The following is a 26,031-nucleotide window of genomic DNA, read 5'->3' on the forward strand; positions in this document are numbered from 1 at the left end:
AAACTACCCACATGCTGTCCTGAAGACCACCCATCAACCCGGACTCTAGAGGAAACCGTCCAAATGAATCAAGAACGAGTTCCGGGGGGCAGCATGAGCCAAGAGAGGATGGCGCCACTATAAACACTTGCCTGCGCCATGACGGGCTGAGACAGACTACCATCCAGGCCCCTCAAGCAAGCTTACCGGCCCTATAGGCGTAGACGTAAAAAAAAAAATAATAAATAAATAAATAAATCACTCTGAGTTCTGCATGACTGGCGTGGTGGAGATTAATGAGGACAGGGAAGGAAGGAAATATTCTTACCTGGAACACGTAATTTACTTTGCCATGTCGTATCACTGTAATTATGAACGGTTAGGTGCTTTTTGTGTAACTTAGATTATCTATTTTTATTTACTGACAGCAGGATATAACTCGCATTGTGATTGAAATATCTAGTTTTCCTTCTGGCTAGACTGTTGTTGCGTGTTCCTGTTCCCCCACGCCCTGAGCCTCGTGCCGGATTCTTTGGAAATCTAATCACTTTTATTTTAATATCACATGACGATTTTCTCTTGTATTATCCTTTCTCTTGTTCGGCATCCTTTACAGTCTTTTCTCCCAAAACACTTTCTCTGGGAACCTTCTCAGTAATTTCTTCATCCATCATTTTTCCTCCTGTCCTAAAAACTCTTTCTCCATTCTTTTCCTCTATCCAAATGCATTTTCATTATTTCCTCCATCCATCGTTTCTTCTGTTTATTATCCTTTTCAGTGTTCTCTCTCCAACAACCTTCTCTCTTCTTTAGTACCTTTTTTTCAGTCTCTCCCTCTGTCATCCTTTCCTTGTCTGCCGTAACCGAGCTTTATCTAGATAGTTAACATGAGCAGGTACAAGAGGAGTCTAAATTCTGATCATGATTACTAACTGTGTCTCTCCTCTTATCCGCAGTGACCAAGCTGGTGGGCAGCGACCCGGTGGAGTTCGAGCAGCCGGAGTACGAGGTGACGGTGCCTGAGAACACCCGCCAAGACCACCTGCTGCGGCTGTCCGCCAGGGTGCGGCTGGAAGGTATGTGTGTGTGTGTGTGTGTGTGTGTGTGTGTGTGTGTGTGTGTGTGTGTGTGTGTGTGTGTGTGTGTGTGTGTGTGTGTGTGTGTGTGTGTGTGTGTGTGTGTGTGTGTGAGGGTAAGAGTGCGGCGTGAAGTTGCGTGTGTATGTGTGTGTGTGTGTATGTGTGTGTGTGTGTGTGTGTGTGTGTGTGAGAGAGGGTAAGAGTGCGGCGTGAAGGTGCGTGTGTTGGGCCGGGGGGAACCGCAGTCCAATTACACTGGACTGTAGTATTTGACAGTGACTTTAAACGCTTTGTGTTCCACGCGTTGTCACTGGCTTGGCAGTTTTAAGTTTTCTTTTTGTGACTGATCAGGCTTTTTCATTGTGTTTTATCGTGTGTTCTGTATGAATAACTGACTATACTAATGGATTGACAGAGTGACTAACTGCCCCACTGCCTGCCTCAATTATTATGGTTAGTAACCTAACTAATTAGCTAAATATTTTACTAATTCACTTAGTATTTGGCTTACTTTCATACCTACCAATTTCGTACTTATGTACTTACTTACAATCTATCTACTTAAACTAAATGAATAGATAAATTACTAACTGGTGAAGAAACTGAACTACAAAAAAGACTGCCTAATTAGCTACCGAACAACCCAACTTTTTGATTTGCTAACTAACGAGCTAACTAACGAGCTGTCTAACGAATGAACTAATGACTTACCTAACTAACGAACAGCTTCAGTCATAACCCTCACCACGGCGTTTGTAGACTTCCGCCCTTAAGCTGGGGGTGAGGAGACAGGTGCATGTTTGGGCGTGTGTGAACAGGGAAATCCTTTGCCACGGTGCATATGAACAGTCTGAACCCGAGCCAGACATGTGAGGACAGGTCTTGAATGAAATTAATAAAGGACGCGTGGCCTGGATGACGAATGTCGGCTGTTCTCTCGTTCACCTTCCTCGTCCCAGGAAGCGAAGGTGCCGCACTGCTTGCCCTCTGCTCCTGCTGCACACTCCCAACGATCCGTATTTCATATTTATGCCATCCGAAATTGTCCTCTTTTGGCCACTAATTTCTGCTTTCTTTATTGGTGCAGTGATTAGCGGGCTTTTTTTCCATATATAAGATTTTGACCTTGAGCTGCTTTCTTTGCTGTAAAAAAGAAAAGAAAAGTCAGGCCTTTGTTTACGGCACGCGAGACAGACAAGTGGCCATCCTCAAGAGATGTAAAGTGTGCTCAAATCGCCGCTCCCACAAAGCAAAACTGAAGAAAATGACAAGAGACCAATAGTTTTTTAGGTTTATAATTCTTCCATTTTGCCAGTGTGGTTGAGCTACTGCCGAGGTGACCGTGTCGTATTAGTTTCGCCAGTTTTGTCTTGAAATCAAATCATATTACAACTAAGCTTATTTCTTCATTTTGCTCAGCGCCTCGTTGTCTCCAGTTTTTTTTTTGTTTTTTTTTCATGTTTTACAAATACTGCGTCTCAATAACCTTTTCGTTCCACCATGAAAGTAAAAGTGTTCCTGTGTACACGTGGCGGCGCTGGGTGTGTTCCGTGTCTTCTTTCATTAAATAACAGCAGAAACACTTGTCGTAGAGTTGCTGTATGTCTGCAACGTTGCATCCGTGCCTCGCGGTGAAATGAAAGTCTCGAGGAACAATGCTGGTGGGCGCTGAGTGTGGTGTGTCCTTGCTTCATTAAATAATCATAGACGCGTTTGTAATAGTTTCTCTTTGTCTTAACGCTACATCAGTGTATCGCGAAGATGTGAAAGTCTCAAACAGCAACACGTGTGGGCGCTGAGTGTCTGGTGTCTTTGTTTCACTTAGTAATATACACAGATGCGTTTGTGATAGTTTCTTTAAATCTTTAACGTTATATCTGTAAAGGCCAAACAACAGGTGTGGGTGCTGAGTGTCTGGTGTCTTTGTTTCATTTAATTATATACATAGATGCGTTTGTGATAGTTTCTTTAAATCTTTAACGTTATATCTGAAAAGGCCAAACAACACGTGTGGGCGCTGAGTGTCTGGTGTCTTTGTTTCATTTAATAATATACATAGATGCGTTTGTGATAGTCTCTTTAAATCTTTAACGTTATAATTTTTTATCTGTAAAGCTCAAACAACACGTGTGGGTGCTGAGTGTCTGGTGTCTTTGTTTCATTTAATAATATACACAGATGCGTTTGTGATAGTTTCTTTAAATCTTTAACGTTATATCTGTAAAGCTCAAACAACAGGTGTGGGCGCTGAGTGTCTGGTGTCTTTGTTTCACTTAATAATAAGCATAGAATCGTTTGTAATAATTTCTTGAAGTCTTTTCGTTACATCTGTGCAGGTCAGACAACTTGCGTGGGCGTTGAGTGTCTGGCGTCTTCGTTCATTTAATAAGTATAGGGACGTTTACCTTGGTTTCTCTATGTCTTTAACGTTCCATCCATATATCTCGATAAGATGAAAGTCCCAGACATCAACACATTAACTCGTGTGGGCGCTGAGTGCTGGTGTCTTCCTTCCCTCAGGCGAGACGGTGAGGTACACGATCAGTCAAGGTAACGAGGACGGCCTCTTCCACCTGGACGCGTCCACGGGAACCCTCTCCCTCCTGCGGCCCCTCGACTACGAGCTCCAGCAACAGGTGAGTCTCCGTCGCTGCAACACTGGACTTGTCCGACATGATTGACGACGTTGTAGTTCCAGATTTTATTCCTCTGCCGCTCCACGCGCTGCATGCAAGTTGAAGCTGAACAGTTACAACGACACGAAAGATTTATAAATGTCTTTTTGTCTGCTCAGTTCCGTTGAAGTAAAATAAATATAGCACCTTAGGATCGTGTGTGCAGTTTTGCTTTAGGCAGTAAGTTTTATCTTAAAGTTGAAGAATGGCAGTGACAAGATGGGATTTTCATGTACCCCTATTTTATCTTTCCCACCAATTAAATAGAAGTAAGATCTTTACCTTATAAATTATTGACGACCTTGTACTTCAGTGTATATTTTTCTCTATATTTACCTATACACATCTTTATCTCCCTTTCTCTTTTCGTCGCAGAGATTGAAGCTGTGGTGTTACGAAGATAAGGGAGCATTTATACATTTTCCCTTTTTTTATTCACATATATGGAAATAGAACGGCCTTGAAAATGTAAACGGCCAACAACATAGTATTTTTTATTCTCATCTTTCTGTCTCTATGGCATACGTATTGAAGCTGAAGTATTGAATTGTTGCAGCCAAAACCGGTGCGCGCAGTGTCATATTTCCTTCCGAACAATGCCGAATAAATATAGAAAATTGAAGTAAAGTGTGCACGGTTTTATTCTAAGTGTATGTTGTCTTTAAGTTGTACTATTATAAGGCAAAGTGAGGCTTGACCCATTTTCCCCTTTAAATAATTTTCCACGAAGTGAAAAAAAAGATCGGAGTAAAAAATCTTTTTCTGCACCTGTGTTGAGAAACTATTGATGACGTTATATTTCTGGATATTTTTCTCTCCCTCTCTTTGCCGCAGATATCGGAGCTAAATGCTTCAATCAAAACGGGAGGGGACACGCACATTCTCTATCTTTGAACAAATGCATAGACATTAAAAGTATCATAAAAGTAATGCGTGGGACCAAGTCTTTTTTAAACTTTTGAAGCTGACCTGTTTACGCGAAAATTCATGCATTCTTTCTTTTTTATCTCACTTTGAAACAGAACATCTAGAGGAAGTTGGATCTTTCTTACAGGTTTCCTTTTGACGTAACTTGTAATATTTCCGCTTCAAGTTGGCGCGTTGGTGAAGTACAGAATTGCAAAACATTATTATTATTATTATTATTATTATTATTATTATTATTATTATTATTTATCATATTGTTTGGTAAGTGCAAGAAAAAGAAAAAAAAAACTATAAAGCCGGCATGAAAGAAAGGTAGCAATACTATTAATATCAACGTTTACGTGTTAGATAAACCAAAACGATATTGACGCATAAGACGCCGAAAATTAACTCAATGAAAAATTTTAGTGTAACGATGAGACGTGTGTTTTTGTGGACCTGACGCCCCGCCCCGCCCAGCCAGGGGGACAAAAAAGAACAGGCACCGCTGCACACGACTTTTATCTAGCTCATCCCTTCCTGTCCAATTTCCTAATGCAAGAGTTATCCAGGCCTCGCTGCCCACGACTTTATTATTTACTTCATCACTTCCTGTCCAATTTTCTAATGCAAGATTTATCCAGGCCTCGCTGCCCACGACTATCTTCTCTAGCTCATCCCTTCCAGTCCAGTTTTCTAATGCAAGTGTTATCCAGCCTCTTCAGTCGTTCACTCCTTGCACTTGTCACCTTAGAAACAGCCTGGCTTCGTTTGTGTTTCCTCCATCCGAAGACCTGAACCCTTTCAAGCGGGGAACATCGAGACGCCTCTCCAACATAAATAGATTGTGTTCGAAACCTCTTCAGTGCTCTTTGTGTTGAGGGAGCGTGTTGCTGGCTCTCTCTTTTTTCTTTTTTTCTTTTTCTTTCTTTCTTTTGCCCTTGATTTGTTTGCCGTAAAAAAATAAAGAAAGGAGGAGAAGGAGAAGAAGAAGAAAAAGAAAAAGAAGAAAAGAAAATAAGAGACAAAGAAAAGGTGATAGAGAAGAAGCAAAAGGAGGGGGATGAGGACGATGAGAAAGACGAGGAAGAGAAGAAGGAGGAGGATGAGGACGAGGAGGAAGACGAGGAAGAGAAGAAGGAGGAGGAGGAGGACGATGAGAAAGACGAGGAAGAGAAGAAGGAGGAAACATGGAAACATGGACTAGCAGGCAGCAGAAAGCCTGTTGGCTCATTACTAGGCTGCCTGCGTTCAGTGATTCAATCAATCCGTTTGCCATAGGAGTGGCTTGCAGGGAAGGATTAAAGCACTTGTGTACCTACTCTTGGGAACGTTCAGTTCACTCCCGATGCAGCAAAGTGGCGATCAATGCGTTTCTTGAAGGAGTTGATGGTCTCTGCGCTAACCACTTCTGCAGGAAGGCTGTTCCAGTGGCGAACAACTCTATTCGAGAAATAACCCCTGCCGATGTCGGTATTGCATCGCTTTGCTTGAATTGTTTTTCCGTTGTTTCTTGTTCTCAGGTTGGTTTGTAGCGTGAAGAGTTTGGAGTGATCAACGTTATTGAGCTTGTTCAGGTACTTAAAGACTTGTATCATGTCTCCCCGCAGGCGTCTCTTTTCCAACGTGAAGAGGTTGAGTCGCTCGAGTCGCTCTTCATTGGGCTTCGTCCTCAGTGATGGTATCATCTTCGTGGCGCGGCGCTGTACTCTCTCAAGTAATTCAATGTCTTTCCTGTAATTAGGAGACCAGAATTGCACGGCGTATTCCAGGTGGGGCCTTACCAGCGAATTGTACAAGGATAACATAACTCCCGGCGTCTTGTATTCGAAGTTCCTCGATATGAACCCAAGCATTGTATTGGCTTTCTTACAGGCGGACTTGCAGCGTTTTATTTGTTTCAAGTCACTGCTGATGGTGACCCCGAGGTCTCTTTCCTCTTGCACAACATGTAGTGGTTCGCCACCCATGTGGTATGTGTGGTTGCTGTTTCTGGATCCGATATGCATTACTTTACATTTGGCAGTGTTGAAGGACATCTGCCATTTTTCTGACCACCGAGTGATCAGGTCCAGGTCTCTCTGGATAATTTCGCAGTCTGCCGTTGTGAGGGCCTTCCCACCCACCTTTGTGTCGTCGGCAAATTTTGAAAGATTGGATTTTAATCCTAGTTCTAGGTCGTTGATATATATGATGAAAAGTATGGGTCCCAGGACGAGGAGGAAGACGAGGAAGAGAAGAAGGAGGAGGAGGAGGACGAGGAGAAAGACGAGGAAGAGAAGAAGGAGGAGGAGGAGGACGAGGAGGAAGACAAGGAAGAGAAGAAGGAGGAGGAAGAAGTTAAGAAGCAGCAGAATTAAGAAAAAGTAGAGTCAACAAGAAAAAACAATCATAAAGAGGAGGAGGAAGAAGCGGACAAGCAGAAGCATCAGGAGGAGGAGGAGGAGGAGGAGGGGGAGGAGGAGGAGCGGCTTATTGACATGCTCTCCTCGCACGTGTCTCCGTTCAGCCTTGGAATCCCCGTTAAGCCGAACAGCTCTAGAGGCACCGAGCCCCCTGTTGGCTCTAATTGCCCTGCGTTCTGCCCTGCCATACACGCGGAAGGGAGGTAATGGCACGAGGCGAGGCTGCTGTGCCCTCTGCCTACACGCGCGTTAACTATAATTAGGTCGTTCAAGTGGTAGGTGGAGATCCTTTATTTGAGTGCTGTTGTTAGTGTGGAGAAGGGAAAGTGGAGGCGTGGCATTTCCGGTGACACTGACGAGATATATTAAGTGTTTTTTACCCGGTGGCACTTTTTTTTTTTTTTTTTTTTTTTTTTTACGTTGCAGCCTCTTGCGCCGGTAGGCTTCTTCCCGGTGGGGCCTGATGGTCGGCCCAAGTCTTCGCGGTGGGGCCTGATGGTCGGCCCAGCCCGTTCTGGCCCAGGCGAGTGTTTATAGTGGCGCCATCTTGTATTGGCTCATGCTGCCCCCCGGAACTCGTTCTTGATTCGCTTGGACGGCTTCCTCTAGAGTCCGGGTTGATGGGTGGTCTTCAGGATAGCATGTGGGTAGTTTTAAGCCACTCGGCGGTGACTGAAAAATCCGAAGTGGTAGCGTGAGGATTCGAACCCACGTCGTCCATCACGCGGTGAATGTGGGCCCAGTACGCTACCAGTTCGGCCACCCCCTACCCAACTGATGAGAAATGTCTGTTAAGTGTTTCAGTGTGGTTGTTATTGTGGAGAGGGGTGTGGGGAGGCGTTTTCTACCCTGTGACACTGATGAGAAATGTCTGTTAAGTGTTACAGTGTGGTTGTTATGGTGGGGAGGGAAGAGGGGAGGCGTTTTCTACCTGGCGACACTGATGAGAAATGTCTGTTAAGTGTTTCAGTGTGGTTGTTATTGTGGAGAGGAGGGAGGGGAGGCGTTTTCTACCCGTGACACTGATGAGAAATGTCTGTTAAGTGTTTCAGTGTGGTTGTTATGGTGGAGAGGGGAAGTGGAGGCGTTGTATTGCTGGCGACACTGATGAGAGGTGTCCGTCGATCATTTTCAGTCATTAGTTTGAAATAATTAAACATGCTACCTTCTTCTTCGCGCTCAGGAGAAATAAATGGTCCAAAATCCTGACTTTCCGAGAGCACCAGTCATGTTAAACGCTTATAACTGCTGATGATGTCCTGTGCTTTAACGATTATGTCCCGTTTTTTTAATAATTTTATGGTAAGTTGATATATAGTGACACGCTTATCTATTCTGCAAAACTAGTGTACGAAAAAATGGCATAAAGCGTGATGAGATGTAAAGAAGAGAGCGGGGTTACACGTCTTCCATTCCTGTCAACTTCATCGGCTGTCTGTTCTTTTTCTTCGGGTTTGCCCACCGCCAGGGAGCGTCTCGGGGTTTAGTTGTGGCCCGTCACTGGTGGTGGTGGTGCACGTTCAGAGGAATAGTTCAATTGATTTATGTCGTTCGGGAGGCGGAAACATGACTTAAGAGGACGAATCTACTTCTTTTTCAGAGGCGTTTAGTAGGTAACGAGGAAAAGATGGGTGGGTGACAAACTTGGTGGATGGGTGAAGGGATGGTTAGGTGGGTTAGTTCCGTTGGTGGATGGGTGACTGGCTGAGTGGATGAGTGAATGGGTGGGTTTATAGGTTACTTCCTTTGGTGGATGGGTGACTGGCTGGGTGGATGGGTGACTGGCTGGCTGGATGGGTGACAGGCTGGGTGGATGGGTGAAGGGGTGGGTGGATGGGTGACAGGCTGGCTGGATGGGTGAAGGGGTGGGTGGATGGGTGACTGGCTGGCTGGATGGGTGACAGGCTGGGTGGATGGGTGACTGGCTGGGTGGATGGGTGACAGGCTGGGTGGATGGGTGAAGGGGTGGGTGGATGGGTGACTGGTTGGGTGGATGGGTGAAGGGGTGGGTGGATGGGTGACTGGTTGGGTGGATAGGTGAAGGGGTGGGTGGATGGGTGACAGGCTGGGTGGATGGGTGACTGGTTGGGTGGATGGGTGACGGGGTGGGTGGATGGGTGACTGGTTGGGTGGATGGGTGAAGGGGTGGGTGGATGGGTGACAGGCTGGGTGGATGGGTGACTGGTTGGGTGGATGGGTGAAGGGGTCGGTGGATGGGTGACTGGCTGGCTGGATGGGTGACAGGCTGGGTGGATGGGTGACTGGCTGGCTGGATGGGTGACAGGCTGGGTGGATGGGTGACAGGCTGGGTGGATGGGTGACTGGCTGGCTGGATGGGTGACAGGCTGGGTGGATGGGTGAGGGGGTGGGTGGAGGGGGGAGGGGGTGGGTGGATGGGTGACTGGTTGGGTGGATGGGTGACTGGGTGGGTGGATGGGTGACAGGCTGGGTGGATGGGTGACAGGCTGGGTGGATGGGTGAAGGGGTGGGTGGATGGGTGAAGGGGTGGGTGGTTGGGTGACAGGTTGGGTGGATGGGTGATGGGGTGGGTGGATGGGTGACGGGGTGGGTGGATGGGTGACTGGTTGGGTGGATGGGTGACAGGCTGGGTGGATGGGTGACTGGCTGGGTGGATGGGTGACAGGCTGGGTGGATGGGTGAAGGGGTGGGTGGATGGGTGAATGGTTGGGTGGATGGGTGACTGGTTGGGTGGATGGGTGACAGGCTGGGTGGATGGGTGAAGGGGTGGGTGGATGGGTGACTGGCTGGGTGGATGGGTGACAGGCTGGGTGGATGGGTGAAGGGGTGGGTGGATGGGTGAAGGGGTGGGTGGATGGGTGACTGGTTGGGTGGATGGGTGAAGGGGTGGGTGGATGGGTGACTGGCTGGCTGGATGGGTGACAGGCTGGGTGGATGGGTGAAGGGGTGGGTGGATGGGTGATGGGTGGGTGGATGGGTGACTGGTTGGGTGGATGGGTGAAGGGGTGGGTGGATGAGTGAAGGGGTGGGTGGATGGGTGAAGGGGTGGGTGGATGGGTGACTGGGTGGGTGGATGGGTGAAGGGGTGGGTGTTTGGGTGAAGGGTTGGGTGGATGGGTGACTGGTTGGGTGGATGGGTGAAGGGGTGGGTGGATGGGTGACTGGCTGGGTGGATGGGTGACTGGCTGGGTGGATCGGTGAAGGGTGGGTGGATGGGTGACTGGCTGGGTGGATGGGTGACTGGGTGGGTTGGGTGATGGGTGGGTGGATGGGTGACTGGCTGGGTGGATGGGTGACTGGCTGGGTGGATGGGTGAAGGGGTGGGTGGATGGGTGACTGGCTGGGTGGATGGGTGACTGGCTGGGTGGATGGGTGACTGGTTGGGTGGATGGGTGAAGGGGTGGGTGGATGGGTGACTGGCTGGGTGGATGGGTGACTGGCTGGGTGGATGGGTGATGGGTGGGTGGATGGGTGACTGGCTGGGTGGATGGGTGAAGGCTGGGTGGATGGGTCACGGGCTGGTTGGATGGGTGACTGGCTGGGTGGATGGGTGAAGGGGTGGGTGGATGGGTGACTGGCTGGGTGGATGGGTGACTGGTTGGGTGGATGGGTGAAGGGGTGGGTGGATGGGTGACTGGCTGGGTGGATGGGTGACTGGCTGGGTGGATGGGTGAAGGGGTGGGTGGATGGGTGACTGGCCGGGTGGATGGGTGAAGGGGTGGGTGGATGGGTGACTGGCTGGCTGGATGGGTGACTGGCTGGATGGATGGGTGAAGGGGTGGGTGGATGGGTGACTGGCTGGGTGAATGGGTGAAGGGGTGGGTGGATGGGTGACTGGGTGGGTGGATGGGTGAAGGGGTGGGTGGATGGGTGACTGGTTGGGTGGATGGGTGAAGGGGTGGGTGGATGGGTGACTGGCTGGCTGGATGGGTGAAGGGGTGGGTGGATGGGTGAAGGGGTGGGTGGATGGGTGACTGGTTGGGTGGATGGGTGACTGGTTGGGTGGATGGGTGACTGGTTGGGTGGATGGGTGAAGGGGTGGCTGGATGGGTGAAGGGGTGGGTGGATGGGTGACAGGCTGGCTGGATGGGTGAAGGGGTGGGTGGATGGGTGAAGGGGTGGGTGGATGGGTGACTTGCTGGGTGGATGGGTGATTGGCTGGCTGGATGGGTGAAGGGTGGGAGGATGGGTGATGGGGTGGGTGGATGGGTGACGGGGTGGGTGGATGGGTGAAGGGGTGGGTGGATGGGTGACTGGCTGGATGGATGGGTGACAGGCTGGGTGGAAGGGTGAAGGGGTGGGTGGATGGGTGACTGGGTGGGTGGATGGGTGACTGGGTGGATGGATGGGTCAAGGTGGGTGGATGGGTGACAGGCTGGGTGGATGGGTGATGGGTGGGTGGATGGGTGACTGGCTGGGTGGATGGGTGACAGGCTGGGTGGATGGGTGACTGGCTGGGTGGATGGGTGAAGGGGTGGGTGGATGGGTGACTGGCTGGGTGGATGGGTGACTGGCTGGGTGGATGGGTGACTGGCTGGGTGGATGGGTGAAGGGTGGGTGGACGGGTGACGGGTTGGGTGGTTGGGTGACTGGGTGGGTGGATGGGTGAAGGGGTGGGTGGATGGGTGACTGGCTGGGTGGATGGGTGAAGGGGTGGGTGGATGGGTGACTGGCTGGGTGGATGGGTGACTGGCTGGGTGGATGGGTGAAGGGGTGGGTGGATGGGTGACTGGCTGGGTGGATGGGTGACTGGGTGGGTGGATGGGTGATGGGTGGGTGGATGGGTGACTGGCTGGGTGGATGGGTGACTGGCTGGCTGGATGGGTGAAGGGTGGGTGGATGGGTGACTGGCCGGGTGGATGGGTGAAGGGTGGGTGGATGGGTGACTGGCTGGCTGGATGGGTGACTGGCTGGATGGATGGGTGAAGGGGTGGTGGATGGGTGACTGGCTGGGTGAATGGGTGAAGGGGTGGGTGGATGGGTGACTGGTTGGGTGGATGGGTGAATGGCTGGGTGGATGGGTGAGTGGCTGGCTGGATGGGTGATGGGTGGGTGGCTGGGTGACTGGCTGGCTGGATGGGTGAAGGGGTGGGTGGATGGGTGAAGGGGTGGGTGGATGGGTGACTGGTTGGGTGGATGGGTGACTGGTTGGGTGGATGGGTGACTGGTTGGGTGGATGGGTGAAGGGGTGGCTGGATGGGTGACGGGGTGGGTGGATGGGTGACTGGCTGGGTGGATGGGTGAAGGGGTGGGTGGATGGGTGACGGGGTGGGTGGATGGGTGACTGGCTGGGTGGATGGGTGATTGGCTGGCTGGATGGGTGAAGGGGTGGGTGGATGGGTGAAGGGGTGGGTGGATGGGTGACTGGCTGGGTGGATGGGTGAAGGGGTGGGTGGATGGGTGACTGGCTGGATGGATGGGTGACAGGCTGGGTGGAAGGGTGAAGGGGTGGGTGGATGGGTGAAGGGGTGGGTGGATGGGTGACTGGTTGGGTGGATGGGTGAAGGGGTGGGTGGATGGGTGACAGGCTGGGTGGATGGGTGAAGGGGTGGGTGGATGGGTGACTGGCTGGGTGGATGGGTGACAGGCTGGGTGGATGGGTGACAGGCTGGGTGGATGGGTGAAGGGGTGGGTGGATGGGTGACTGGTTGGGTGGATGGGTGAAGGGGTGGGTTACAGCAAAACCAGCAAAGAAACAGCAGCAACACATTTTCTTCAACACAACACAACGAAATCCAAAACAACAACACCACACAACACATCACACCAGAACTCACTCGTTTCCGTCACAAAAATAAAACAAGACAAGAAAAAACAAAACAAAAAAAATAGAAAGAGAAGCAACACATTCTTCAACACAATACAACGAAAACCCAAGACAACACACCAGGACCTAATCACTTCCCTCAACACAAGACAACACCAAGAGATCTCACACATTCCCTCGAACTGGAGACAAAACACAACGCAACACAAAGGAAGAGACAGACACACCTTGCCCCAAACAACAGCTTAAAGAAAAACAAGGCCACATCACACCACAACAGGAAGCGAAGAGAAGCCAAAACAGAGCACGAGTCTTGGTGTTCTTGTTGTTGCCACTCGATTCCCTGCATACGAGCTAGTAATTCCCTCCTCACTCCACACCGACTCCTCGCTTCGTCGTATGGCTTCAGCTGCTCGGAATAACAAGACTCCAATCCACCCGAAGCTCCAAGTCTGCTCTGTGCCCCATCCTCCCTCATGCACTCCTTCCCTCCTCCTCCTTTTTTTTCTTTTCCTTTTCGTTCATGTTGTTTCGGGCTTGGAAGAAAGGAGAAAAAGAAGATGTAGTGTCTGTGTTTCCTTCTCTCTTTCTCTGCCTCTCTGTCTTTCCTTCTTCCCTGTTCCAGCGATTTCGGGCATGGCGAGGAAGGAAAGAAATGGAGGAAGAGGGAAAAGATGGCAGTGCTGTTCGTGTTTCCTGCCCCCTCGTGGCCCCAAGTCTGTATGTCCGTCTCTCTCTCTCTCTCTCTCTCTCTCTCTCTCTCTCTCTCTCTCTCTCTCTCTCTCTCTCTCTCTTGTTTTAGGTCCTTTTATTTGACGTTCTTTCCTCTTTAAGGCCCTAAGTCAGCTCTCTCTCTCTCTCTCTCTCTCTCTCTCTCTCTCTCTCTCTCTCTCTCTCTCTCTCTCTCTCTCTCTCTCTCTCTCTCTCTCTCTCTCTCTCTCTCTCTCTCTCTCTCTCTCTCTCTCTCTCTCTCTCTCTCTCTCTCTCCCACCCCACCTCGAACCATCTCTGTGGCGTGGTACTTCGAGAATGGGCTAAAAAAAGGCTTCCACTTCTCATACCATTTATTTCTAAAGACCAAAGAAATATGTTAAACGCGTTCTTATAAGTGTATTTTCTAGTTCATGGTTTAGAGGCCTTGTCAGACTACCACCAGGGCTATAAAACTACCCTTGGAAATGCCCACAACTCCCACGAAAGCCGTGTTAAACGTATGTGGGAGGGAGTCACTATGTTTAAGAGTATGACCCAGTGTCTTTGCCCTCTGGTGCTCCTAAGGAAACATTTATTTGGGTGCGTTTTACTAGCCTAAGAAAAATGTTCCTTCGAGTTATTGATGACATTTTTGTTTGTAGAAATGCCGGGTTATTTTTCTCCAGTTCCTCGGCCGCAGAGTTACGGCTGTACGTTCAGTGGTGCATTTTCTTTCTTTACTTCGGTTATTGGCAATATGCAGTTTATCTTTCTCGTTTATCTCTATTTTTATCCTCTCTCTCTCTCTCTCTCTCTCTCTCTCTCTCTCTCTCTCTCTCTCTCTCTCTTCGTCTTCTTCATCATCATCATCAGCAGCAGCATCTCTTCTTCGTCATCTTCTTCTTCTTCTTCTTCTTCTTCTTCTTCTTCTTCTGCTTCTTCTTTTCTTCTTCTTCTTCTTCTTCTTCTTCTTCTTCTTCTTCCCCCCCCCCCCCCTCGGTGTCCTAATATCCATCTCTAATTGAACCATTACAAATTGACGCTCCACTTTCCTCATTACCTCAACACTACAGCCCTGCGAAGTATAAGGCGTATCATCGAAGTGTCAGGTAGATAAGTCCTGGAATATAGTCCTAAACTCACCTTGGCTCTACCAGATATTGCCATTATAAGTGACTCGTGAAATATACATACAGGTGAAGTGGCAGACGCTATTACCTGTCTTTACCTGCCAATTAACTGACTAGAATATTTGAGGGAGGTATGAAAGTGATAACCTACGTGAGGCGAGGCTGGAAATATCTGTCTTGGGATTTAGAATGAATTATGCGTTGAGTCCACAGCCAAAGAAATCAAAAAGTGGGTCGGTGTTGTTGTTTTTTTGTTTGTTTGTTTTTTACGTCTTCGCCTGTAGCGCCGGTAGGCTTTCTTCAGGGGCCTTGTGGTCGCCTCAAGCCCGTCATGGCGCAGGCAATTTTTATTTTTATTTTTATAGTGGCGCCATTTATGCTTGGCTCATGCTGCCCCCCGGAACTCATTCTTGATTCACTTGGACGGTTTCTTCTAGAGTCCGGGTTGATGTGTGGTCTTCTGGACAGCATGTGGGTAGTCTTAGGCCACTCGGCGGTGACTGAAAAATCCCAGGTGGTAGCGGGCGGATTCGAACTGACGTCGTCCATGGCGCATGGGGGGGCCCGCACGCTAACCACTCAGCCACCTGAGCCACCACTTATTGTTGGTTGTTTTCATGCCTCACCCCGTAGGCTTTACTTATTTACACGTGAAAAGTTGAGTCCTATTAGGGTGACTGCATAGCATCAAGGTCATCATATAGAAAGAATGGTTCTATTATCATGAAGGTATAACACAATGTTGAGACCATCATAAAAATGCTTCAGACAAAAAATCAAGCCATTCTATTTTTTTATTAAAAAAATTAAAGCTTTAACTACTACTATAATTTTACTCGTATTGTATATTTCAAAAGCTCATTTTAAAGAAGATTTCCATATCTATCAAAATTTCGGGCTGAAGTTTAGAATATTGATAACTTTTTAAGATATAAACAATAATAAAAAAATTGAATTTAATTTCAGGTAAGCCTTATTTATTTTTAATTTGCCAGATTGAAATCTTCTGTATGTCATACTCTGCAAAATAAACTTAACAGATTCAAAATTCGTAAAAAATAAAAAGTATGACTCATAGAAGCATCAAAAGCAGATAAAAAAAAGTAATTTCGAGAAAACGGCCCTCAAACTTTGGCTAAGATTTAGTCCTGTAACAGTCCACTTCACAGAAATGTTTACTTAAGAAATTTTATAGCTCTTTTAATGTAGTTTCCAAAAGAATGAACAGATAGAAAATTGGTTTATAATTAAATAAAAGATACAACATTTTTTATTAAGTACCCAGAACGTTTTTCTGTGGAGCCTGTTGAAATAATGGGTAATGTTGCCATATCATATAATAAACTATATGCAAATTGAAATGGAGCTCCATACTTTGTCCTAGGAGGTTAAGCTCTTCCACACTACCCAAGGGGTGGCTTGATACGCGTTTTTTTTTTTTTTTTTTTTTTTTTTGACTGGACTGACTAGACTGACTCCGTGACGTGCTCCTCCTGGCTAGGATTCTTCCTGCCACACACAAGCCCAACATATCGTACATCAACCAGAATGAGTTTGGTTTTGGATAAAGTGAGAAAAACTATGAAAAAAAAAATGACCAAAATCTTCACAACATACGGAAACACTCCCATTTAGCTGATCCATTTAGATCCCTCGCGGGGCATTTAAATACCCGCCATATAAAGAATAAACACACTGATGCCTACAGCCACCCCTACATGCCAGAATCTAGAAATCGACTTCGTCAGCTATTTTTGGTATCAATGCTATTCAGTTACCTTAAGGCAGTGGTTCTCAACCTGGGGTCCATGGCAAGAATTTAGGGGGGCCATGGCAGGCTGTTACAAATTATACATTTCTAAATAATGTTAGAAAACTGAATGTATTCTGGTGTTCAATGCATCAGTCATATCCGGAAGTCAGTGAGATTGCACTTCGACTACTCTTGCCTTTTTCAACTACATATTTATGTGAGTCTGGTTTCTCCACCTTCTGCAAATCAAGAATAAGAGCCGGAACCGACTGGATGTGGACCCTGACATGAGGTGTGCATTGTCAGTGACACAACTTTGGATTCGTCAACTGGCTGAAAATAAACAATGTCAGCCTTCCCACTGATGAGTGATAAAATATGCAGAGGTTAATTGAACTTTTTCCAACCAAATTCAAGTTTATCAAAATTACATAATTATGGCAAATTTGTAATAAAGCAAAAAAAAAAAAAATTTCTTCAACATATTTTTTAACCTTTTTTGGCGGGATGGGATTTGGGAAAAAAATGAAGGGGGTCCACACGAACGTTGAGAATTCATGAAGGGGGAGTGGACAGAAAAAGGTTGAGAACCACCGCCTTAAGGGAAGTGGAAGTAATGGAACACAAATTTCCCTTAACAAATTTACGTCAGAATAATCAAATAAAAGGAAAAGGGAAAGTTGGTAGATATAGAGTTGCCGTTACTTTCCACTTGTTTTAATATTTACAGATTCTCTTTAATGGATTAGACACACCCGATGAAAAAGCACAAGAAAAGATGGTAAACGAGTTCTCATGAGTGTTTTTTCAAGTTATTGATACAAAGGCCTTGTCGAACTACAGCCAAGCTCATAAAACTACTCATGAAAATGCCCGCAACTACTACGAAAGCTTTGTTAAGTGTATGCGCATGGGCGTAGAAATGTTTAAGAATATGGCTTAAGAATAGGGATGAGAAAGCGAAATGGGAGGTAAAGGAAACGTGTTAGTCAGAGAAATAGGAAAAGATGAGAAGATTGACTTGTGTAAGATGCACGAATGGGAAATGTTTAGCAACAGATGGCGTGGAAAGAGGTGTTTTCATATATTTTTCAGTGTTCGACGATTTGTCCTAAGCCAGGATTAACATTTCGTTACTATTGGTTTCAACCTTCAGCTCCTGCTACATTAGAAGTTTTGGGCTTAAGATTAAAAAATAAAAACGTAAAATAGAGACTAATCTAATTGTTATTTTTCAGTGGTTGGTGATTTGTAGCCTACTTCTCTTTGTTAAACTTATCATAGCGTGTGCTCTCAAGTCTCTCCGTGTGGCAGTCCTAAGGATTTTGCGGAATAATTCATGTTTTGTCAGTGTGTGATCGTATTTTCTTTCCGCGTTGAACTTTTTCATAAGCTATCGTTCTAATGCCTCACCCTCTGAAATGACCATGGTTCCAGTGCTCATTTAATCTGCAGATGACGTGGGAAAAGAAAGTTTCATTCTTCGTCAATGTGTGGTATTATTTATCTCTTTTCCTCCTTCTCAGTACGAGCTGGTGGTGGAGGCGGCGGCGGGGGAGGCGAGGGGCGAGGCGCGGGTGGTGGTGAAGGTGGACGACCAGAACGACCACGCGCCGGTGTTCCTCAGGGCCCTGCACGAGACCCAGATCACCGAGGAGGACAACAGACACCTGCCCAAGGTTATCCTGAAGGTACGTGTTGAACGCAGCCTCAGGAACGGCACTTGGAGTCTCGAGAGTGACTTAAGGAAAAGTAATTGTTTTCTGAAGGCGTGAAGATGATCTTACAAACTGCATCTTGCATATCGTTATGTTGCATGAGTTCCTGTGGTTTGTGATTCGATATGAAAAGCATCCGAGTAATCTGATTTATCCTTTCAGTCTCAGTTTTATTTTTTCGGTCAGTTTTCGTAATTATATCATCTACATTCACTTGTAGATGAAGGATTTCTGTAGTGTACTTTTTCCTTCTCAATTTTATGTTAGCCTTTTTTTAATGCTCACCATTTGAAGTTACTTAGTTTTACAGTTTATCCAGCGTACATTATCAACAAGTCACTAAGCATCAATCACTGTGCTCTACACGTGTAATGTTACCCTATCAGTTTCCTCTCTAAACCCTATTCTGCAGCAGACACTGTGGCCGTCCCAGTATTCACCCCCCACACCCTTCTTCTCCTTTCTCCTTTACAGTATTCACCCTCCCACCCTTCTTCTCCTTTCTCCTTTACAGTATTCTCCTTTCTCCTTTACAGTATTTCTTCTCCTTTCTCCTTAGCAGTATTCACCCCCTTCTCCTTTCTCCTTTGCAGTATTCATCTTCTCCTTTCTCCTTTGCAGTATTTTCTTCTCCTTTCTCCTTAGCAGTATTCACCCCCACCCCTTCTCCTTTCTCCTTTGCAGTATTCACTTCTTCTCCTTCCTCCTTGGCAGTATTCATCCCCCCCATCTTCTAATTTCTCCTTTGCAGTTTTCACCCCCCCCCCTTCTTCTCCTTTCTCCTTTGCAGTATTCACCCCCCCCCCTTCTTCTCCTTTCTCCTTTACAGTATTCACCCCCCCCCTTCTTCTCCTTTCTCCTTTGCTGTATTCACCCACCCCCCCTTCTTCTCCTTCTCCTTTACAGTATTCACCCCCCCCCCCTTCTCCTTTCTCCTTTACAGTATTCACCCCCTTCTTCTCCTTTCTCCTTACAGTATTCACCCCTCCTTCTTCTCCTTTCTCCTTAGCAGTATTCACCCCCCCACCCCCCTTCTCCTTTCTCCTTTGCAGTATTCACCCCCCCACCCTTCTTCTCCTTTCTCCTTTGCAGTATTCACCCCCCCACCCTTCTTCTCCTTTCTCCTTTACAGTATTCACCCCCCTTCTTCTCCTTTCTCTTTACAGTATTCACCCCCTTCTTCTCCTTTCTCTTTTACAGTATTCACCCCCCCTTCTTCTCCTTTCTCCTTTACAGTATTCACCCCCACCCCCTTCTTCTCCTTTCACCTTTACAGTATTCACCCCTTCTTCTCCTTTCTCTTTACAGTATTCACCCCCTTCTTCTCCTTTCTCCTTTACAGTATTCACCCCCTTCTTCTCCTTTCTCTTTTACAGTATTCACCCCCCCCACCCTTCTTCTCCTTCCTCTTTACAGTATTCACCCCCCCTTCTTCTCCTTTCTCCTTTACAGTATTCACCCCCACCCTTCTTCTCCTTTCTTTTACAGTATTCACTTCTTCTCCTTTCTCCTTTGCAGTATTCACCCACACACCCTTCTTCTCCTTTCTCCTTTACAGTATTCACCTCCCACCTTCTTCTCCTTTCTCCTTTACAGTATTCACCCCCCCTTCTTCTCCTTTCTCCTTTACAGTATTCCCCCCACCTTCTTCTCCTTTCTCCTTTACAGTATTCACCCTCCCACCCTTCTTCTCCTTTCTCCTTTACAGTATTCACCCCCCTTCTTCTCCTTCCTCTTTTACAGTATTCACCCCCACCCTTCTTCTCCTTTCTCCTTTACAGTATTCACCCCCCCACCCTTCTTCTCCGTTCTCTTTTACAGTATTCACCCCCTTCTTCTCCTTTCTCCTTTACAGTATTCACCCACACCCTTCTTCTCCTTTCTCCTTTGCAGTATTCACCCACCCTTCTTCTCCTTTCTCCTTTACAGTATTCACCCTCCCACCCTTCTTCTCCTTTCTCCTTTACAGTATTCACCCCCCCACCCTTCTTCTCCTTTCTCCTTTGCAGTATTCACCCCACCCTTCTTCTCCTTTCTCCTTTACAGTATTCACCCCCTTCTTCTCCTTTTCTCCTTTTCAGTATTCACCCACCCACCCTTCTTCTCCTTTCTCCTTTACAGTATTCACCCCCCCCTTCTTCTCCTTTCTCCTTTGCAGTATTCACCCCCCCACCCTTCTTCTCCTTTCTCCTTTACAGTATTCACCCCCACCCTCCGTCTTCTCCTTTCTCCTTTACAGTATTCACCCCCACCCTTCTCCTTTCTCCTTTGCAGTTTTCACCCCCCCCCCTTCTTCTCCTTTCTCCTTGCAGTATTCACCCCCCCTTCTTCTCCTTTCTCCTTTGCAGTATTCACCCCCTTCTTCTCCTTTCTCCTTTGCAGTATTCACCCCCTTCTTCTCCTTTCTCCTTTGCAGTATTCACCCACCCACTCTTCTCCTTTCTCCTTTGCAGTATTCACCCCCACCTTCTTCTCCTTTCTCCTTTGCAGTATTCACCCCCACCCTTCTTCTCCTTTCTCCTTTCCAGTATTCACCCCCTCCTTCTTCTCCTTTCTCCTTTGCAGTATTCACCCCCCCCCTTCTTTTCCTTTATCCTTTGCAGTTTTAACCCCCCCCCCTTCTTCTCCTTTGTCCTTTGCTTTTTTCACCCCCCCCCCCTTCTTCTCCTTTCTCCTTTGCAGTATTCACCCCCCCCCCTTCTTCTCCTTTCTCCTTCCCTCCTTCTTCTCCTTTCTCCTTTGCAGTATTCACCCACACACCCTTCTTCTCCTTTCTCCTTTACAGTATTCACCCACCCACCCTTCTTCTCCTTTCTCCTTTACAGTATTCACCCACCCACCCTTCTTCTCCTTTCTCCTTTACAGTATTCACCCACCCACCCTTCTTCTCCTTTCTACTTTACAGTATTCACCCCCCCCTGCTTCTCCATTCTCCTTTACAGTATTCACCCACCCACCCTTCTTCTCCTTTCTCCTTTACAGTATTCACCCACCCACCCTTCTTCTCCTTTCTCCTTTACAGTATTCACCCTCCCACCCTTCTTCTCCTTTCTCCTTTACAGTATTCACCCTCCCACCCTTCTTCTCCTTTCTCTTTTACAGTATTCACCCCCCCCTTCTTCTCCTTTCTCCTTTACAGCATTCACCCATCCCTTCTTTTTTCCTCTCTCCCACCACCTGCCGATAACACACACAAGCGCCAATACTTGCTGGCCTGAGGAAAGTATAAGATAGTTCACGAATCACACACTCGCTTACCCCCAGCGGCCGCCACGACGCTCAACCTGCGGGATATATTCAGTTCTTGTACCTTTTTACAGCTATTTTACTTTCTTACTTTACTTTACTTTGGTTTACTTTACTTTGTTTTACTTACGCTTTTACTTCGTTTTTACTGCGTCTGTATCTTACTTTGTCTTTATATCCTTTGAATCTAGGGTGATTTCTGTTTCTCTCGCAAATACTTGCCTTACTTACCTTACTTTTTTCTTACCTAACTTTGTCTTACGTTTTTACTTTGTCTTTACTTTATCTCTGCCTTACTTTTTTTTTTATGCCTTGAATACTAAGTGATTGCTATTTTCTTTGTCTACTTTATCTCTGCCTTACTTTTTTTTTATGCTTTGAATATTAAGTGATTGCTATTTTCTTTGTCTACTTTATCTATGCCTTACTTTTTCTTTTTTTTATGCTTTGAATATTAAGTCATTGCTATTTTCTTTGTCTACTTTATCTCTGCCTTACTTTTTTTTTATGCCTTGAATACTAAGTGATTGCTATTTTCTTTGTCTACTTTATCTATGCCTTACTTTTTCTTTTTTTTATGCTGTGAATATTAAGTGATTGCTATTTTCTTTGTCTACTTTATCTCTGCCTTACTTTTTTTTTATGCCTTGAATACTAAGTGATTGCTATTTTCTTTGTCTACTTTATCTATGCCTTACTTTTTCTTTTTTTTATGCTGTGAATATTAAGTGATTGCTATTTTCTTTGTCTACTTTATCTATGCCTTACTTTTTCTTTTTTTTATGCTTTGAATACTAAGTGATTGCTATTTTCTTTGTCTACTTTATCTATGCCTTACTTTTTCTTTTTTTTATGCTGTGAATATTAAGTGATTGCTATTTTCTTTGTCTCTACTTTATCTATGCCTTACTTTTTCTTTTTTTTATGCTGTGAATATTAAGTGATTGCTATTTTCTTTGTCTCTACTTTATCTATGCCTTACTTTTCTTTTTTTATGCTTTGAATATTAAGTGATTGCTATTTTCTTCGCCCTTACTTGCCTTGCTTACTTTACTTTACTTTTATCTTACTTTCGTTTTTAATTTGTCTTTACTTTGTCATTTTTGTGCTTTTGAATTCTGATTGATTGCTATTATTCCTTGTCCTTACTTCCCTTACTTACTTTAATTTACTTTTGGCTTACTTTGTCTTACTTACATTTTTACTTTGCCCTTTTTACTTTGAATTCTGAGCGATTGTTTTTTGTTTTGTTTTTTCGTCGCCCTGTGTCCTTTCTTGCAGCAGCGTCAATTATCAACTATTTCACTTTACCTCCCGAAATTGACCTCTCTTTCGGCCACCTCTTTTGATTTTTTTTTTTTTTTTTTTTTTTTTTTTTGTAGGAGCAGCGAGTAGCGGGCTTTTTTTTTACTATTGTTTCCTTTTTTTGTGCCCTCGAGCTGTCTCCTTATAAAAAAATAAAAAAAACACCATTGATTTTTGCACCTTGAGTTTTGATTGATGGCAGTTTTCGTCTCCTTATGACCTTTGCTGGGACGTCATGTTTCCTAATCAGTCAATCAGTCAGTCAGCCCATCGAGCCTCCGGACCAGCGTTGCCAGATTATCGTATTCACCACAACGTATTTATCATTTTTTAAGCCTCAAACTCTCGCACCCACACAAATGACGACAGAAAATCATCAAAGTTAGCATTAAAACTGTTATTTATTGAGGTTTGTGTTTTTTGCTATAGTTATCGGTCAGAAACTACGAAAATGCAATGCGATGCGTACGATAATTTGGCAACGCAGCGAGTCCAGACAAACGGAGCAACAGATGGCGCCTCACACAAGTAGCGCCGTGGCCCGACCTCCAATAAATTACGTCACCACGTCAGCGCCAGCAGGAGTGAGTAGGGCGGCGTGAGTTCGTTTCCCTGTCGCTGATGGTGGAATTAGTCACCGTGCAAAGGGCCGGGGGGGGGGGGGGGGACCGAGAGAAGAAAAAATGGAAAAGGGAAAGTCGGTAGGGATAGAGTTGCCGTAAACTTCCACCCGTCTTATTATTTACTGATTCTTTTTACTGGATTTATTGGTGTTTCTATGAGTAAGTACTAATGAGGGTTTGCTTTATTGTTTTTGTATAAGGAAGAGGTCAGAGGGTGAGCAAGAAAGTGGCACAAGAAAACAGGGAAATTAGGCTTTGAGTAAGAAATAACTTAACAGTATTAATTAGATAGAGAAAAGTTGAGAGAGAGAGAGAGAGAGAGAGAGAGAGAGAGAGAGAGAGAGAGAGAGAGAGAGAGAGAGAGAGAGAGAGAGAGAGAGAGAGAGAAGAAGAAGAAGAAGAAGCAACGAATAAACAATGTGAATAGGAAAGGAACTTAAAAAGGAAGAAAGGAAGGAAAGAAAAAAAGAAGGGAGTTAGAGAAAGATGAATAGAATGAATGAAGACAGACAGACAGACAGACAGACAGACAGACAGGAAGACAACCATACATACAGACAGACAAATGGAGATAGACTGAAAAAATAAAAGAATGATAAAAGGAAGAAATGAAGGAAAGAAAGAATGAAGGAAGGAGAGAAAGAGGGATAGGATGAAAGAAGAGAGACAGACAGATAGACGAAGAGAGACAGGCATGTACACAGACTGAAAGAGATTGAGACAGAGAGACTAAGAGGAACTACACAACCCCAGTCTTTGCGTAACAGCACTAACCGAGCTCTCACAGCCAAGCATTCAGTCTCCACGTTAACCTTACTCTACTTACTTAATCCAGAGAAGCTGGCTTATACTCCCGGCGACTCACATATCTACTCATTCACACGTCACTGCGCCGCGCCTCATTAGGGAAGGAGAGGTAATGACAGCCTCCATTCGTGGGCAGCGGTGGGTGAGTGCCGGGCAGCCTTAGCAGGACGTGATTAGAGGCACCGCACTTGTTTGCTCATCTTCTTTTGGGCCGTAGAGACTTCCTTCCTTTGGCATCCTTACGTCACAGGTTCCCGATACGAGTAGCTAAAGTGGAAGGTAGAAAACATCCGGGAAGGTTAAGAATACATTGATTATTTTACTCTCCAATTTTTTTCCACAGTTTTTTCTTCTTTTGAGACGGGGAGACTTCCTTCCTTTGTCATCCTAACGTCAGAGGTTGCCAATAACTGAAGTGGAGGGTAAAAACTCATCCAGGAAGAGGTTAAAAAATACATGGATAATTCTACTCCCTGATTTTTTTCTTCTTCTTTTGGGACGTTAAGACTCCCTTCCTTTGACATCCTTGCGTTACAAATTCACAATACGAGTAAATGATATGGAAAGTAGAAACACATCCAGGAAGAAGGTTGATAATTGATAACACGGATAATTCTGCTTCCAATATTTTTTTCCCCTTTTGGGACGTGAAACTTCCTTCCTTTGACATCCTTACGTTACAAATTCACAATATGAGTAAATTATATGGAAAATAGAAACGCATCCAGGAAGAAGGTTGATAATTGATAATGCACTAATACAAGGTTATTAACATTGATAACTCTGTTCCCAATAATTTTTTCTTCTTTTGGGACGTGAGACTTCCTTCCTTTGGCATACTGACATTACAGATTGCCAATACAAGTAACTGAACCGGAAGGTAGAAACATATTCAGAAAGATTTAAAAAGTACATTGATAACTCTGCTCCCAATATTTTTTCTCCTTTCGGAACGTGGGAGACTTCCTTCCTTTGACAAACTTACGTCACAGATTGCCAATACAAGTAATTGAATAGGAAGACAGAAACACATCCGGGAAGAAGGTTAAAAGTAAAAGGTATACGAGCGGAAATCAGACAGTGATGAACTCGAATAAAAAATGATGCTGAAAAGAGAAACGGCGGAAGATGAAAAGGCTGGAGCTTATTACAAAGACGGTAAACGACTGGAAGAAGGGTTTGGGGACGGAAACAAGGAACGATCATAAGGGATAGGGATAGAAATAGAAAATAATGGATTAAAGAAGAATATAGTGAAAAATGAGGAGGAAGAGAACGTACGGATGGAAGAAGCAAACAGGGAAGAAACAGAGAAAAATGAGGAGAAGAGATAATAAGATCCTTTGTGAATGGAAAAAGTGAATAGGGAGAAAACAAGGAAATATGTTCAGGAAGATGGATATGGAAAGAGAAAACATGAGCAAAAGAAGAAAACAGAGAAAGTAAAAGAAGATATCACACACACACACACACACACACACACACACACACACACACACACACACACACACCTTCTCACCTGTCCCTCCCTCCCTCCCGCAGCAGGTGACGGCCGTGGACGGGGACGCGGGTCGGTTCGGGGACCTTTCCTACACCCTCTCCGGGGACGGCATCTTCAGCAACGGGTCGCGGCCTTGCTTCTCCGTGGACGCCGCCTCGGGCACGCTCCTGCTTCTGAGGGTGAGTAGGCCGGTGCTGGAGGCGAGAAGCTGGGTGAGGGGAGCCAGGCGTAGGTAGGGGAGAGAGAGAGAGAGAGAGAGAGAGAGAGAGAGAGAGAGAGAGAGAGAGAGAGAGAGAGAGAGAGAGAGAGAGAGAGAGAGAGAGAGAGAGAGAGAGAGAGAGAGAGAGAAATCGAGAAGCAATCATACAAAGAATAGACAAAAAAAAAAAAGTCAAGCTGAAAAGGGCAAATAAGCAAAACAAAAAAAAAATAATTCAAAGTTTTATTAAGAACACACGAAAGGGA

At 45.9% G+C, this 26,031-nt stretch overlaps 1 protein-coding gene across 1 annotated transcript in view; it reads left to right on the forward strand.

Moving 5' to 3' along the window:
- Positions 1-910: 910 nt before the first annotated feature.
- LOC127002280 (putative neural-cadherin 2) overlaps positions 911-26,031 on the forward strand; it is a gene marked incomplete at its 5' end in the record, with an annotated part of 52,945 nt that continues 27,824 nt past the window's right edge. The window contains 4 exons of the mRNA XM_050868092.1: positions 911-1,055; positions 3,579-3,694; positions 17,893-18,057; positions 25,608-25,745. Of these exons, the coding sequence (XP_050724049.1) occupies positions 911-1,055; positions 3,579-3,694; positions 17,893-18,057; positions 25,608-25,745 (564 nt within the window). The remainder of the gene's footprint in view (positions 1,056-3,578; positions 3,695-17,892; positions 18,058-25,607; positions 25,746-26,031) is intronic.

Source organism: Eriocheir sinensis, chromosome 22 (genome assembly GCF_024679095.1).
Source record: "Eriocheir sinensis breed Jianghai 21 chromosome 22, ASM2467909v1, whole genome shotgun sequence".
NCBI classification, from domain to species: Eukaryota; Metazoa; Arthropoda; class Malacostraca; order Decapoda; family Varunidae; genus Eriocheir; species Eriocheir sinensis.